Here is a 17,062-nt window from a genome sequence, read left to right on the forward strand (position 1 = left end):
TTCTTAACAGGGAACCAGAAAGTGCCAAAGAAGAAGTATTTTAAAATAAACTCTGAAGACAGTGGGTGGCTAGTGTGGAACAGCGCTATATATTAAAGCATCTATTTTAAATTATCTTGATTACAAAACATTCTCCCATTAAAAAAAAAAACTATGAATACAGTTTAAGATATGGTCTCATAAGCTAGGTGTGCTCAGCCTGTATTCTGTTGTGTATTCTATGGAGCAGGTTTACTGTGTACATATAGACATATGAAGTGATCTGGCATAAAGAAAAAAATTATATATATATCTATACGTACACAGCACACACACACACACACACACACACACACACACACACACACACACACACACACACAATTTTTTAAGATATTACGATGAGAAACGTATGACTTCATAATAATTCCAATAATAATCCTTATGACTCCTATATTGAGATACCAGGAGTCATAAGGATTATTTCTGCACAATTTCCAAGCTTCAATACTATGAATTAGACCAGTGTGTTTGTGAAACTACAAGTCCCAGCATACCCTTTCAGCAATAAGCTGCTATATGTTGGCAAAGCATGCTGGGACTTGTAGTTTCACCACACCTGGAGTGTCACAGGCTAGCCAACACTGAATTAGACTGTTGTCCCATGTACTAATCAATTTTGACTTTAATAGAACAGTCCCCTCCCAGGGTCTACATTTTATTCACTTAATATTTCTCTCTTCTTTCTCACCTGTTTTTAAGATAATTTGCCTACTATAGTATTTTTTGAGTGCTTTTTAAAAACCAATAATTAAGATTAATTTTAATAGTACTCTCTCCGAAAAAGGACCAGAGTGCTCTTTTGTTCAACCTTGTTTCCTTTAAATGTATCCATATTAAAGTCACCTGCTTTGCATCTTGCTTTGAAAACAGCAAGAAATGACTTTTAGCAGGAAACAAAAGCCTTCCCACACATGTAACACTTACTGTGTTTTCAACACAATACAATATATCAAGGCATGGTTATCATTCACAACGTGATGGAGATTATAAACCAGAAACTGCACAGTGCTGTTTGTCTACAAAACACGTCGATACAGCAAATAAATCAATTTAAGATCAATGAACAAAATCAGCATAAAGAGAGAAAGAAAATATCAATCTCAATCCTTAATTTACACTTTATATTCCCAATATTTTCTGCATCAATTTAAAGGGAAACTCAGACATAGAATAATCTTAAAAACTTAACTTTTCGTCTGAAGGACGCCTGAGTTGACCTCTCCTGTGGTGACGGAGGACACCGCCACCATGACTCTGTGACTTGATGAGGACAGCACCTCAATGGCTGAGCTGCGTCGATGCTGAAGGCGCAAGACTGCAGCAGAGGTGGAATGTCTGCGGCCGTGCACAAAGTTGCTAACAATGTTCACGGCTGAGAACCTCCGAGGTGATCCCTGCATGGTGTCCTGCCAGTAGTCAGCTGTGCATTGACCTATCATCCGAGTGCTGGGGGACTGAACAAGTTACGGAGACATGTGTGGATGGATTTATAGCATCTGACTGTACTTCAGGATAGGCTGAGAGGTTTCTATAGAAACAAACAGCTTGAATCACTCGTGTTGCTCAAAGAGCAGTTATATACCTGTGCCGAAGAAGCTCAGTAAGTTTAGACCCTTAGAAGAACCCCGTAGTTTACAGAATCTGGAGGGTTTATCTTCATTTCTAATAGAGGATCATAAACCTCAGAGCAGTTGTGCACTGTGCAGATATGTAACGAAGACACTTGCATACTGTAAAACTCACCAGTTGTCAGGTTAAGCCAGTGAATCCCTAACTTTCTCAGTTCGAGGCACCCTTAGGGACTCCGCAATTTTCTCAAGGCACCCCTAAACCAAAATAATTACCAACCAGTCCCCCGCCTTGCTTACCACCGGCCCTGGCCATGGCACCCCAGGGAGCCACGGCGCACAGTTTCGGGACCGCTGGATTTTTTTTACATCGTTACATAAAGCAAAGAGAGCGATGTATTATTTCTACAGTATTGTTTATTTACAGAGTGCTGGTCATATTATGCAGTTCTGTACAGATTCTAAGTAATCATTCACAACAGTATACAGAGAGCAAAATTTAAAAAGAAAGGGCATTTGGTACCGTCCACAAACATGTATGTAAAGGTTGTCTTAGCCCTACAGAAATTTTAATATTGTATGTATCCTCGCTATGTAGCTAGAAGTTAAAGTTAATCATTACCAGATATAGGCTCAGAGAGGCTCGTTGCAGTCAGTAGACGTGCACAGAGAATAATACTTCCCACGCAGCCAGACATCTCTGATGACTTTAGCCTTGGGAAGCTTCCTAAACAATTACATATAGTACAAGTATTATCAATTGTTTCTTTTATATAAAGCTACTTGTATTTTAAGTTATGTGACCTTTTAAAGAGCAAATAGCAGTGGTCGAAGTGGGCCGATATACGGCAGGCATGCTGTATTGTATGGACACTGTTCCTAACTACTTTACGGCTGACAGGAGTCCATACTGAATTGCTCCCGACTGATTGTGTTGGTGATTTTGAGGCAACTGCTACGTCCTTTGCACAGCGAAAGTCGTTCTAAGTCTACTGTGCAACTTGTCAGGTGGGTTAAATCAATAAGTGGCTTCTCCTGCGTTGTGCTGTCCTAATCCAGTTAGCGAGATGTCTTAGTGTGGCTCTGCCCTGGTGCCCCGGGATCTCTGCTTTCTCTTTTTCCATCCCAATTCTTAGCCTGGACCAATCAGATAATCAGAACGGCAGCTCTTCAAGAAAAAGAGGATGGATGAGGCCCGCTCACTCTGCCATTATGAAAAACCTTGACACTAGCCCTTCCATTTGGTGAGAGGCATGTGTGACTGGTGGTGGGGACGATCTGGTCACTGGTAGCCTTGAGAGAGGAAGTGACCAGATATTTCTGCTGGCAATAAACAAGCCAAAAGTGGAATATCCAGTACTACCAGCCCAGACCTACTCCGAGAAGAGTGTTGGAGCAAGAGACTGGCAACATGGGGTTGTATACATTAAGGCCCAAAACCTCACTCATTACTGCAGCACGGATATCATATGTATGGTGTCTTCATGTTACCCTCAGGTTTATCATCCACCAACTCTCCAGCTCAGGAGGTCAAGTCAAAGGGAAACAGCAGCTCCAACAAGCGAGTGTTGCACAACAGTAGTGGTGTAATAACAATTTCATCTCCATGTCGCCACTTAAATTCTCTATTTCCTCCATCAACCATATCCAGATGAAACAGAGATTTGATGATATTCTGGACTTTAGAGGACTCAATGTAGAGTAAGCTGAGGAGTCTCCCTCCTCTTCTCGCTCTTCTTCTATCCCACTTAGGGGGCAGATACAGCCACTGAAAAGTTAAATTTTCTCCAGGGGCTGCTGGAAATCATGCTAAAGGGCTCATTGGACCCTCACCTATGCCCAGTTTTGGCAACAGCAAGCCAGGATCTGCTAGGAAGTCAGTCCTCAAGAACTTTAGAGGTAAAGACCACTTGTATCTGCCCCCTAAATGGGCCATATGGATGGCTGCTTTTATATTGTATATTGGAAGGAGTTATGGTATTTGATATATGAGTGACTGTCAGCGAGTAGTAGCACTTAGGGCTCTTCCTGGGTCAGGACCAGAAATATTCCGCTTCTCCACATTATCCTTTTGACTGTACTCATATCCTGATCAGCCAAAGGCAATATAACCACTTAAGCTCCCTAGTATCGGGAGACATGAAGTCATCCTGAGTGAGTAAACATTTTATTTATACTCATGGTTGTCTGCAAATACAATAGTTTGCTGTGTGGGAATAAATATATTTGTTCTAAACACAAAGCAATCGCCACACACAGGTTGAGGGAGTGGGGGGAGAAAACAGACAAGACAAAGGCAGGAATGAGAGGTTGGTTGTGAATGTATCAAGGAACAGAAAAAAGTGGAATGGAAAAGAGAAAACAGGTGGACACGAGGATAGCCTTGCATTACTTAATGCGGGGAATTCAATTGGCCGCGTCACTGCCGAAAGTAATGTGGCATGGACACTATTACCGTTACAAACGGTAATAGTACACATTATTACCAATATCATCATCATCGATGTATATAGCGCCACTAATTCGCAGCGCTGTACAGAGAACACATTCACATCAGTCCCTGCCTCACTGGAGCTTACAGTCTAACTCCCCTAACTTAGACACACAGACAGAGAGAGACTAAGGTCAATTTAATAGCAGCCAATTACTACTAGTATGTTTTTGGAGTGTGGGAGGAAACTGGAGTACACGGAGGAAACCCACGCAAACACGGGGAGAACATACAAACTCCACACAGATAAGGCCATGGTCAGGAATCGTACTCATGACCCCGATGCTGTGAGGCAGAAGTGCTAACCACTAGGTCACTGTGCTGCCCAATATTATGGTAATGTTTAACGTGGCCAATTGAATTATCCCCGAAATATGTCTTTTTGTTCTACTATATGGTGTTCAAAAGCATCTAAAATTAATTCAAACTATCAAATTCCCTAATGCTTCTGGGGAGCGTAAACTGCCCCCAGTCATTCACTTACATTTTCCATGCCAGTGCTTCTAAATTTCCACCTCGACCACGGCCAACTAGTAGGTCGTCATGATCACCGCTACAAACGGCTGAGGTTTTACGACTACAATAATCTATATACTATATTCATGCAACTAAGGACATTACACATATGTGGCGATTATGTCCTAAGGTAAAAATTATTTTACACAAACTTTCAGCACTTTAATTATAAACCATCATCTTAATATATCACATGGTTGTAATCAATTTGAAAGTTCCAAGTTTCCCTAAAAGTGAAATAAATTTGATCCTGTCGCATTTCAATTGGGAATTTTCTTACATGTACTTGGACAAAGAACATCCCATGTTTGAATACAGTAATCACATGTATTAACTAGTGTGTCTACTGGAAAAATTAATGTCTATTTCAGAAGACAAGAGTCTCAAAACCTGCCAATTATGGTTTCAACATCCACGTAGCTCTCATATAAAATGTTTGATATGTTTATATTGTGTATTATAATTAATCTAATCTAAATATAATTGCATAGTTATTTTACAGTCTAGTTTTATATTTAGGTCTCAGTTTTGTAAATATGTGTATGTGTGTGTTCTTACTTGTATTGTATTGCCATTATATCATAAAAATTGTAACCATAAAAAATTGTAGTAATTTAGTTTATAGCAAACAGATTATATGGATCGCTAGTGATGAAAGATGACCTGCATCTAGTACAGAAAATAAAACAATATCATAGGACTTGATGACATGTCTGCTTAATGTTTCCAGAACTGCTAGCGGTACTCCACTACATATTGAACTGTCACTGGACCAAGATAGTGTATGACTTTAACAGGAACCAACTAATATTCAGAACCTCTGTATTAGGCCCCCATTGAGTGTCAATTAAAGCGATTTTCTTGCCAAGTACTGTTTCATAAAAATAAATGGACTTATATGTCCGGCTGTTACACTTTTCAGCTGAAATCACTAAGAAAACATTTTAGAGAGCATTTTAAAAGGACAACTTGTAAGCTAAGATTTCTAAGTATTGCGAAATTCACTTTCATTTTAATCTCAAAACACTGAGAGAAAATAGTCATTAAGACACAACCAAACAAACTACAGACAAATATTGTCTCTCACACAAAGCTTGTTGGCTACAACAAATATGAGACAAGGTTTTCACATAAGCTGAAATGTTCATCATACAATGGAACTTAGAATGTTAGTGGATCCTTCATAAACACACAGAGCAGGTAGCCAATGAGGAAAGAGATGAAGTGCGTCACGCATCCCTGATGATGTCACTATATTTCAGTGAAAGGATGGGTTGAATAATAATTAATCCCATAAAACAGTTGCCTCAAACTGTGTGTAAGTCTTAGGTCCACTTTAAGTTAAATAACCACCAGCACTGATCAGCTCAATATATATAGTGATTTTATAACACCATCAGAATAAGGGAGGGGGGGGGGGAATTTAGCTTGGCAGATGAGATTACCTGAGTTCATTGCTGCTTGACGGGTGTTCCTTGCAGTGGTACAACACAGCAAATCATTTTGCATCAGGACCCCAGACGTCATTGCAACCACTGCAGAAAAAATGAACAGTGAGAACATTAGTGGCAGATAAACGATATATGCGAAAATCCACCCAAGTATACTGAGCATTCTGTAACCTAGGAGACTGAAAGGAAATCACTCAGTTCCATGAAATATTATGCTTTTGCACACTGTTGCTCCTACTTTCCCCTTGCAGAGTGGTTCCATGGAATACTGTGCCACTCTACACAACATTACACATGTCAGCTTTTACCAAGGAGATGGGACAAATAACAGGTAATCCATGCTTACAACCTCTCTGGTGTATTTAGAACCTTAAAAAAACTCTCTCTCTCTATTAAACTGTATAGCAAAACCAGAAATTAAGGGCCTGAGTCATTAAGAAGAGCAAAGCAAAAAATAAAAAGGAGTTAATTTGAACAAACCATGTTACAATCCAAGGGTTCAAATTAGTTTATTATTTTGCAAATAAGGAAAATACGGTCAGCTTTTTCATGCAGCACACAAACATTTGTTAGCTTTATTTTTATACTGAAATTTAAAGTTGATCTAGGACATGCACTATACCAACTATAAATCTGTCCCCACATTTTAAATTTAACTCTTCCTCCAATGCAACATGTTTTTGCCAAGGTGCAAAATTTACTATTTTTTCATGCTTAGCTCTCCTTAATGACTCAGGTCCTAAGTGTTTAATTAAAAGGAGAAGACAAATAAATCATTAAAAATGTAGTAAGTCCTGGAAGATAAAGAAAGCATGGTGTAACGGTAATATTTTATACTACTCAATTAAAAGACAATAATTTATTGTAGAAAAACATTGTCTACATGGGCATAAAAGTACACCATGAGCGATCAAGAGTGTTCCTCTGCTCAGCAGCTAATTAACCCTGGGAATTGTTTTAAAACGTTGCAAATTATGCAAAACATTAGTAACAGCTTTGTATTTTGTTCTACCTGACACATCTCTTAGTCTTTAAAGAAAAGATAAATAAGGAATTCATAAGTGCTGTTGACATGTTTATACAATAATCAAAGTACATTGGTACAAATATTAACTAAACACTGAAATACATAGATACTAGGGCTAGCAAATTTTAGCCCGGGGGGCAAGACCATACTTGCCTAGTTTTGAAGGCAGCTGTCCAGGAGGGGGTCCATCGAGGGGAAGGGGGGGAAGGGTGGCCCCGCGTGGTGCGCTGTTAGACCCGGTCCCTGGCAATCTTAGACAATTTTGGCCAATCCCAGCAGAGGGGCGGGGCCATGATTGCACATTTAGACCCACCCCCACAACAACAACGGAGGTGGCTGGATCCGGGATTTTTACCTGCTTTCTCGGGAGTCCGGGAGAACTCCTAAAAATTCTGGGAGTCTCCCAGAATGTCCGGGAGACTAGGCAACTATGGGCAAGACTTGACTCAGCAGCCTATTTTAATTGGAAAAAATGCAGTCGACCCAGTGACCCAGCCAAGTTATCCCAATAATGGGGACGCCCTAGGGAGCAGATGCCCAGCCAGCCCCTGCAAAGATACATGTTCTGGCGTGTTATCCTAAAATATAAACCACTCCCAAGCCTGCACCCAACAAATCTGCAACACCTCAATACATTTAATGTGGACTTCTGGTGCTGAAATATTCAGGTTACACTGGATCTAATGGCAGGGGAGAGCTGTAAGAGATCATGCTTTTCTTTCTTTAAGTAATTCGATGATGGTCACTATTATGATGTCATTGTTCTTTCTCTTAAAATGTGGGACGTTAAAAAATAAATAAATCATGGGACCCTCATCTTGTGGAGGTGGTGGCACATGACTGGTTAGCCATGTCTTTGGTCCAATCCCATACTGCCTCCAGGCCCAACTGCTGTCGAATGCAGCGATTTTTACAGCAATTTTATTTTGTTTCTAGTTAATTTGATTTTTCATTTAAATCGGAGGAAATAAGAGCATAGTAGAAAAATAAGGGAAGACAACGGGAAATCGTAAATAATATTTTTGGGTAATAGCCCCTTAAAAGTTTTCAGCTGTAGATTAATGCACCCAAAAATAATAAATGTTAAACCACATTTAACATTAGCATGGTTTCTCTTACTTCCCTTTTTGGTAAGTGAATTTTACATTTAGCAGTTATAAAGCTAATTTTCCTGTATCTTTGAGATCAAATGATTATGTTCATTATATGAATTTGTTTAAAAAAAAAGGAACAGATATAAAAGATGTCCTAAGGAAAATAAATTGAGTAAATGTCATCATAGAATGACTAAATGTTATAAGTTATTTACAGCACGACAGCTTAGGAGAATGCTCAAATAAGGTCATACCTTAAAACAAAAATCTCTCCCTTCACATTATTTTAATTCTTTTGTTATCAATAAATGCAAGCTGCAATAAGCAGTATAAAGACTACAGAAAATAAATACCTTGTTTTAAAAATGATAATCAAATTTTAGGTATATTATTGCATTAAAAAGTACTTGTTTAGTTTTGATTATTCGGTATATTTCATGCGATTCATTCTGATACATCTTCTCTTCAGTAAGTTATTTGTGGAGAACAACCACGTCTTGATTTATGTTCACCTATTTACACTTAAAAGATAATTCTACCAAAAACTGAAATTTTAGTTTTGGGTGGAAAAGCCAAAGTTAATTATGGCCCCAAAAAATTACTTACCTTGGGTAAGTATGTATCTTGAACATACTCTGCTCACGCCAACACAACACTGTCAGCGGGACTAGATAAGCAACAGTGGATACCACCGAAAAGTCAGGGGGATCTATAGTATTGTGTGATGTCAGACCCCAGGTAAGTCATCTTTTGGGACTGGGTTTTCTTGGTCTCTTCCACCAGAAACTGAATTTTTAAAATACCTTTTGCCTTATATAGAAGACACCGCTTAATCTCGGGCGATAGAAATAGGTACATGTGCTGGATTAAACCAAAATAAACAATAAAAGAGGCATCGGATGCAGCTGTTCAGCAGAGGTAGTGTAAGTCCTCTTTAAAAATAACAAATTAAAAGACAAACTTGAACTGCACAAATGATGCCTAGATCATAATAAATTCACGAAGTCAAAAAAATAATTTTTACCATATTAATATAACTTAAAACATATATTACCTAATAAAACCAAAAAACATTAAATACAAACAACATGCAGAAAAATATTGACAGAACTGCCCTATATCTTTGCCTTATATAAAAGAGCTACTAATAATATTCACAAATATATGTGAATAACTGTCCATACTTTGACAGACCTTGAAATTTTATTCAAATTTGCTGTGAAGCTGAGCCCAAGCTGCGATCAGCAATTTTATTCAAGAGAGGACTAAAAGATTAACTACAGTGTACTTCAATGAGATTACTTACAAGAAGTATGTTTATAGAAAAAAAACCTTCCCCCATAATCACAATTGTAAATTTCCTGATCTGATAAGAACACCTATCATAGTTGCTTAGTCTCCCGCCATGTCCGGTGGACTGCCATATTGGGGAAAGAACTCCTGGACTCTCGAGAGTGCAGACAATTCTCCTGGAATGACCGTAACTGATGCGGAGAATCATTTATTCAAGCCACACCCAATTAGGTGACCACCAATTGGCAGGGGCATGATCACGCAATCTGCGTCATCATATGATTTGCCACACCCACTTGATATTGCATAATGCGCTCTCAAGCCACACCCATTTCCACTGTTCATACCTTGCTTTCACATCTCCCGTAAACAAGGAATAAAAAAATACAAAAAGTAGCCTGATATGAGATTACATATTTCTATTAGTAGCTCTTTTATAAAACTTGCATTTTAGGTTTAGTACTTCATTAAATTGCACTAATTTACTACTGTAGGCAGCTCGTGACAAACAACCTAATAAGTAGCCGGATAAATTTCTTCTACAATACTGAAAACGACGACTAATAATACTCCAACTGTTCTTTTTCTGCATATTTCTCACCCAATGGTCGTCTTTTTGTTGAGTGTTTGGAGGCTGAAAGTTTATACGACATGGTGCAACGTTGTATGTTCAGAGCACATAACTGCATCTTCAATTCAGATATCTGAGGCAAGCTTTTAGCATCGGCTGCAAACAATCAGCTTTTTGTTCATCAGCCCTTTCAGCTGAGAAAAGCAGTATTATTCTCTAAGCCACGACTCTGCATACGTGCCACAGCTTGACGTGTTCTGTGACGTACATCCCACACGCCATATTGACTGAGCTGGAGAGTAATATTTACAGTATTGATATATTTTCTTTATAACAGATCTCCTTCTGCTGCAACAAATCAATGTTTTTCACTCTCAGTGGAGAAACTGTTTATTGTTCTAGTATTTCACAAGTGTTATATCTAAGTAAGCTAGTTCTATGTAAGCAATTGAACCGAACGTCAATAAGCTACTCTAAGCCCAACAGGTTTAAACCATAGTTTGCGTTGCTGAACAAATGATTGTACAAAGCTAGGTTTAGTTTTGCAAACCAATACCTGGCAGTAACTTAAGGAGGATCTATCACAAATGTCATGGGATGTATTTATTGACCTCATTGTAATGCATCCACCCAATACACTAAACAATTTTCCACCTGCCTCACTCTCCTGACCTGTAAAAGGCCCGACCTGCACGCAGGAGGTCGACCGGTTATAATTAGCACTTATAACGCTATGTATAACAGGATCTGCTCAAATATAGAGGCATTCAATTTGAGAGCTTTATGATCAAGCAAGTTGGTCAGTTGTCCAAAAGGCTGCCATAAGAGTTTTGAAAACAGATTAAAGTGCTAGTGTGATACTCTATATTTTAATGATTAAATGTAAAGGTTTTCAATGTTTGGCAATTACACACTGCACTTTAAAGGTGTAGAAAACTCCTCAGTATAAAAGTTGATTGACCTCTGCAGAGCTCCATCCTGCACTTGAGGCCTTCCAATGATCCCAGTTGTGTAAACTGAATGTGCTACATTCCCTCTCCTGAGTGAATGGGTGGGGGTTATGGTTTTCTCATGAAGAACTTCTAAATAAAGTCATGTTTTCAATAATCATATAAAACCTCAAGCTCCTTTTTGATGACAGGTAGACTTTAGCAGTATGGTATTTATTATAAGCCTCAAGGTGTGCTGTGGCTTGAAAATTGAAGGGTAGAAGTTTCATTTATTCACCACAACCAATGCATTTACTTTAAAGAGTGTATATCCATGTACATACACTTGTGCAACCTTTTATCCAGCACTGGCCTGTTTAAGCATACTTGCCTACTTTTCCGAACTCAAATACAGCAAGCCTCATCCACCTCTGTAAACACTGACTGGTAGATTTATCAAACCATCCTAAAAAGGAAAAGTGGAGGTGTTGCCTATATCAACCAATCCGATTGTAGCTGTCATTTTTGTCTAGTACATTACGACTACAATCTGGTTGGTTGGACGTCCACTTTCCATTTTTACATTTTGTGGGCCTGAGTAATTAAGGAAAGTAAGGCAAACACATTAGTAAGTTTTCTCTTGGACAAACCAACTTCTCGTGTTACAATGCAAGGGGTGTAAATTAGTTTATTAATTTGCACATATCTTAAATACTGTCTGTTTTTAATCTAGTACACAAATACTTGATAGCTTTATCTTTACACTAAAATTGATTTAGGACATGCCCTACCCCAACTATAAATCTGTCCTCACATTTTAAAATGTACCTGTCCCCGCAATGCAACATGGTTTTGCGCAGATGCAAAGTTACTAATTTTTTTATGCTTTACTTTCCTTAATGACTCAGTCCCAGTAACTGTAGGAGCAAACACTCAGTGATTATGTCTGCGTGTAGGACATGATACCTTAGCAGCAGTAAGTACATTATTAATAACCTTTCTTAAAGGCATATATCTCTGCTTACACTACAACAGCTAGTACTGTTACGGTTTATGGAAAAATAATGTCCGTCACTAGTCAGCGCTTCAACTCTACATTTTACAACTATAACATTTACGCAGAATTTTACTGTTAACGTTCATAATATTATAAACCTGCAATCTGATACACATCGGAGGCCGCATGTTGCGGCCCTAAAAGCTTAGAACATTACCCTTAATTATCTTTAATTTATAAGGCGCCACAAAGGGTCCGCAGCGCTGTACATGACATACAAAAAACAGTGAGCTATGGCCCAACATGATACAGAAAGAACAAAAAATGAACAAAAATATATACACAGACACAGGTAATATGCTAATGCAAATCAAATTATTACTGGGAAAAATGAGTGAACGTGATGGTAGAAATCAGCAAGACGTAGGCTGAAGCTTAAGAAAATAGGGCTAGGGAAGTAGGACAAGAGGTACAGAGGGTGATGGAATAGAAGGAGCACACAAGGAAAGAGGGCCCTGCTCCTAAAAGAGCTTACATCCTAAAGAAAAGGGGAGACACAAATAGGGTGGTACTAACTGGGGGAGAGAGTTAGGAGGAGGACTGATAGACATGAATAAAAGAAATGAGTCTTAAGGGCACGCTTGAAGACTTTGAGAGTAGGTGCTAACCTGATGGAACGTAGAAGATCGTTCCACAGCTAGGGGGCAGCCCAGGCAAAGTCCTGGATATACGGAAGTGAGAAGAGGTGATCAGTGAAGCAGTGAGGTGGCGGTCACAGGTAGAGCGGAGTGTAGGTAGAGATGAGATTGGAGATGTAGGGAGGGGAAGATTGATTAATAGTTTTAAGGGTGAGGAGTTTAATTTTAATTCTGTAGGCCATGGGGAGCCAATGTAGTGACTGTTGGAGGGAAATCGCAGAGAGAGCGCGGTGGGAGAGAAAAAAATTAGACAGGCAGCAACATTGAGGAAATACTTGAGAGTCAAGGTGAGAATCAGGTAGGCCACAGAGAAGGAGGTTACAGTAGTCAAGGCGAGAGATTACAAGCGAGTGAACGAGGGTTTTCATAGCTTCCGTGGTGAGAAAGGGGCGAATCTTGGATATATTCCAAATGTGGAAGTAGCAGGATTTTGAGAGGGACAGAATGTGAGGCTTGAAGGAGAGGGAGGAATCAAGGATGACCCCAAAGCATTGGACTTGAGGGACAGAATCGAGGGTAGTGTTATTAATAGAAATAGAGACGGGGGGTGGTGGGAAAGTCCTGGAAAGGGGAGGAAGATGATAAGTTCAGGCTTGGAAATATTTAGTTTAAGGAAGTGTTGGGACATCAAAGATGAGATGGCCGAGAGACTGCAGGAGTCACGGGACAGAAGGGAAGGAGAGAGGTCAGGGGATAAAAGATAGAATTGGGTATCATCAGCATAGAGGTAGTACTGGAGGCCAAAGGAGCGGATGAGGACACCTAGGGAGGCAGTGTAGAGGGAGAAATGCAGGGGGCCAACGGAACCTTGAGGAACGCAAATAGGTAAGGGAAGAGGAGGGAATGTGGAGTCATGTGTAGAGACTGAGAAGGAGCCATTGGTGAGGTAAGAGGAAAACCAGGAGAGGATAGTGTTACAAAGGCCTATAGAATTGAGAGTTTGCAAAAGGAGTGTGTGGTCAACGGTATATAAGGCAGCAGAGAGGGCAAGAAGGCTAAGAAGGGAGTAGTGTCTTTTGGATTTAGCGAGGAGGTCATTAGTGACCTTAGTGAGGGCAGTTTCAGTGGAGTGGAGGGGGCGAATACCGGAGGGGAGGGGATCAAGGAGCGAGTGAGGAGAGAAAGGAGGCAAACTCCTGTTCAAGGAGTTTGGAGGCAAAAGGAAGAATCGAAATAGGGCGGTAATTAGAGAGAGGAGGGATCAAGGGAGGGTTTCTTGAGTATGGGGGAGACAAGAGCATGTTTAAGGGAGGAGGAAGATTCCAGAGGAGAGGGATCGGTTGAGGAGATGGGCATGGTGGGAGCCGGCTTCAGGAGAGAGGGAGCGGAGGAGGTAGGAGGGGATTGGGGTCCTGTGGGCAGGTGAGGAAGAGAGAAGGGTATGGACTTCATCTGCAGATACCGGAGTGAAGGAACAGAAGGAGGGTGAGCTAGCAAGAGGAGGGGAGAAAGGCGATAGCAGTCGCCTCAGTAATAAGTTAAACCACTATATTTAATCAAATAAAGAGACACCTATCTGTAATTACATTTTAGCAGGTATTTTATACAAGCTATAACAAACAAATCTAACAAAGCAGGAAGCAGCTGGGGGCCGCAGGTGAAGGCTCTCTCTCAGGGCCACATGCAGCCCCAGGACTGCCTGTTGCCCATCACTGATTTAAAGGGACGTTAAAAGGACACTGTACATTATATACCTCTAAAATAATATTTACACAAAACATTTTCTTGCAGAATAAAATAAAAATGAGCAACATTTATGTTTTTAGTAAAATGTTACAGCTTGAAAAAAATTACTGTTTGCAATCATTTTACCATTTACAGTGATAATTTAGAGTCTTGCCACTAGGAGTCTATGGTGTCTCACTTTATCTCATCTAATAAAGAAATGTGCTGGTTTCAATTAATGTTAATAAATGCAAGCAGCAAATAAGGAAGGCTGTTTTGCACAGAACAACTGACCCCAATGCTTTCCAATAAATAGAGAAATTAGGTGAAATGAAAGAACAGATTTCAAGTTCACAGAGAATGACAAGTTTCGGAGACAATAGTATACAGACCTGAGCGTGCATTAAAAGATAGGACTACTTAAGTGCCCACTAGTAGTCTCCTATTTGTGTACCATGTTTATGTATATATGAAGTGTCCATTGATCAACACAATACAGTAACAAAATCCCACTCTGGGGGGGGGGGGGGACGGGGACATTTATCGAGCTGCGGGTTTGAAAAAGAGGAGGAGATGTTGCCCATAGATTCTAGCTGTCATTTTGTAGAATGTACTAAATAAGTGATAACTAAAACCCAATTAGTTGTTATAGGCAACATCCCCACTTTTTCAAACCCGCAGCTTAATAAATTTGCCCCCCCCCCCCCGAGTGGGGGGGGGGGGGGGGGGGCAATACAATATTACCTTTAAAGTGTGGGTACGTGGTGGGGTGTATTGACGCAATCTCTTGGAACACAAGTAAACATATATATAAACATATATATATATATATATATATATATAAAAAGGGTTAATTGATCCATAGACTGAAAGGAGAATCCATGCATAAAACTGAACAGACAAGAGAAACAGTACACACAGTGACTAAGTGGTTAGCACTTCTGCTTCACAGCACTGGGGTCATGGGTTCAATTCTCGACCATGGCCTTATCTGTGTGCAGTTTGTATGTTCTCCCCATGTTTGCGTGGGCTTCCTCCAGTTTCCTCCCACACGCCAAACCACATACTGGTAGGTTAATTGGCTGCTATCAAAATGACCCTAATCTGTGTGGGTGTATGTTAGGGAATTTAGACTGTAAACTTCAATGGGGCAGGGGGACTGATGTAAATAAGTTCTCTGTACAGCGCTGTGGAATTAGTGGCGCTATTTAAATAAATGATGAAACATGCTGTACCTTGCTGTAACTATTGAAGTGTCCGATTGTGTTCAGAAGGTTAGTTTCATGTGGAATATTACTTTCCCCATAGGATTCAGTGCCTCTTTACCACTTTGAAATACTGTGACTGCGCAAGTTTTTTGATGATGGTTTTGTTTTTTTAATTTGTAGATTGTTTCAGTGTTAACCTGACTTTACTTTTTACTTTAGGTGGACAGTCTAAACTAAAATATAATTTCTTCCTTCCCAACCTCAATTATTAGAGACAACTGTCCTAGTAGGAACTCAAGAGGTCAAAAACAAACAGCAGAGACTGCAATCCGTTAGTCTGCTGTGATATCACTGGCCTTGACCATCTGTATTATTCATCAAATCAACACAGAGCATTTCTGCAGAACAAATTGCAAGTCTATTAGTCAGTCTCATCTGTTCGTGAATAACCTCCCAAACATGCAATCTGCTGCAGAATGGAAGACAGTATGACAGACATTAGTATATTGTTATGTTACATCCATTACAAACACTGTGTATTCCTGAGCTAAACAATATAACTGGAGAATACTTCACCAAGAATATCGTCTCTGCTCTCTCTCGCACTCCTTTCAGCAGATTGCCATTATAGGAGGGAACTTCTCTAACAAAGCATAGAGTGACTGACAGCTTGACAGACTTGCTTTGCAAAAAATGCAGTGGGGCATTGCAAATTGTACATGTAATCCTGCAGTGTCACAACAGCTCAAGTGACAGCAGTCTCAGCTTTCTGACATCAGGACACCTCTAAATATGTGGGAGATGCTTCAGGTATCTTCTTAAACCACACCCGCATGGTAAAAATGAAATAAGACATGCTATAAGTGAGAAAAACACAAAATAAAATAAACCTGTAAAAACTATGTGAAAGTGATCAATACAGTAAAACGCATTTTTCTTATATAGTGGCAGCACGGTGGCTAAGGGGTTAGCACTTCTGCCTTACAGCACTGGGGTCATGAGTTCAATTCCCAACCATGGCCTTATCTGTGAGGAGTTTGTATGTTCTCCCCATGTTTGCGTGGGTTTCCTCCTGCGAGTTCTCTGTACAGTGCTGCGGAATTAGTGCCGCTATATAAATAAATTTTAATATAATAATAATAATAAGAAACACTATGCTGTATAAAATTAAGAAAACAAGCAAAAAATTATATGATAACTGACAACATTTGCCTCGGAAGTTTACAAAAGTGTTATATGTAAACGACTGAAGGCAGAATATTTGCTAGGAACAGGGCATTTTATTTATTTTAAACCAGGTTGTGTCACGAACTTCCTCAGAAACATGGCAACACCCAAATAAAAACTGGATGATTTTTGTTTTTTTTACTAAACAGCTGGTCTAATATTTAAGAATATTGGTGCCACAGTTCAACGTCCTCTACAACATTGGCAACATGCGCCACAGAAGAAAGTTTACCTCACGTTTTCGCGAATTAGAAAATCTGAGCAACGCATTTCCATTACCATAGA

At 39.7% G+C, this 17,062-nt stretch overlaps 1 protein-coding gene across 3 annotated transcripts in view; it reads right to left on the reverse strand.

Moving 5' to 3' along the window:
* PTPDC1 (protein tyrosine phosphatase domain containing 1) overlaps positions 1-17,062 on the reverse strand; it is a 64,084-nt gene that overhangs the window by 30,952 nt on the left and 16,070 nt on the right. The window contains exons 1-2 of one of the 3 annotated variants that reach the window (XM_075183185.1): positions 10,084-10,237; positions 6,063-6,152 (exon numbers count right to left, since the gene is read on the reverse strand). In XM_075183185.1, the coding sequence (XP_075039286.1) occupies positions 6,063-6,152; positions 10,084-10,171 (178 nt within the window). In that variant the 5' untranslated portion in view covers positions 10,172-10,237. Of the gene's footprint in view, positions 1-1,231; positions 1,475-6,062; positions 6,153-10,083; positions 10,238-17,062 lie in introns of those variants that run through there. The other 2 variants (XM_075183186.1, XM_075183184.1) reach the window with 2 other exon arrangements.

This window comes from Mixophyes fleayi, chromosome 8, assembly GCF_038048845.1.
Source record: "Mixophyes fleayi isolate aMixFle1 chromosome 8, aMixFle1.hap1, whole genome shotgun sequence".
Lineage (NCBI taxonomy): Eukaryota > Metazoa > Chordata > Amphibia > Anura > Limnodynastidae > Mixophyes > Mixophyes fleayi.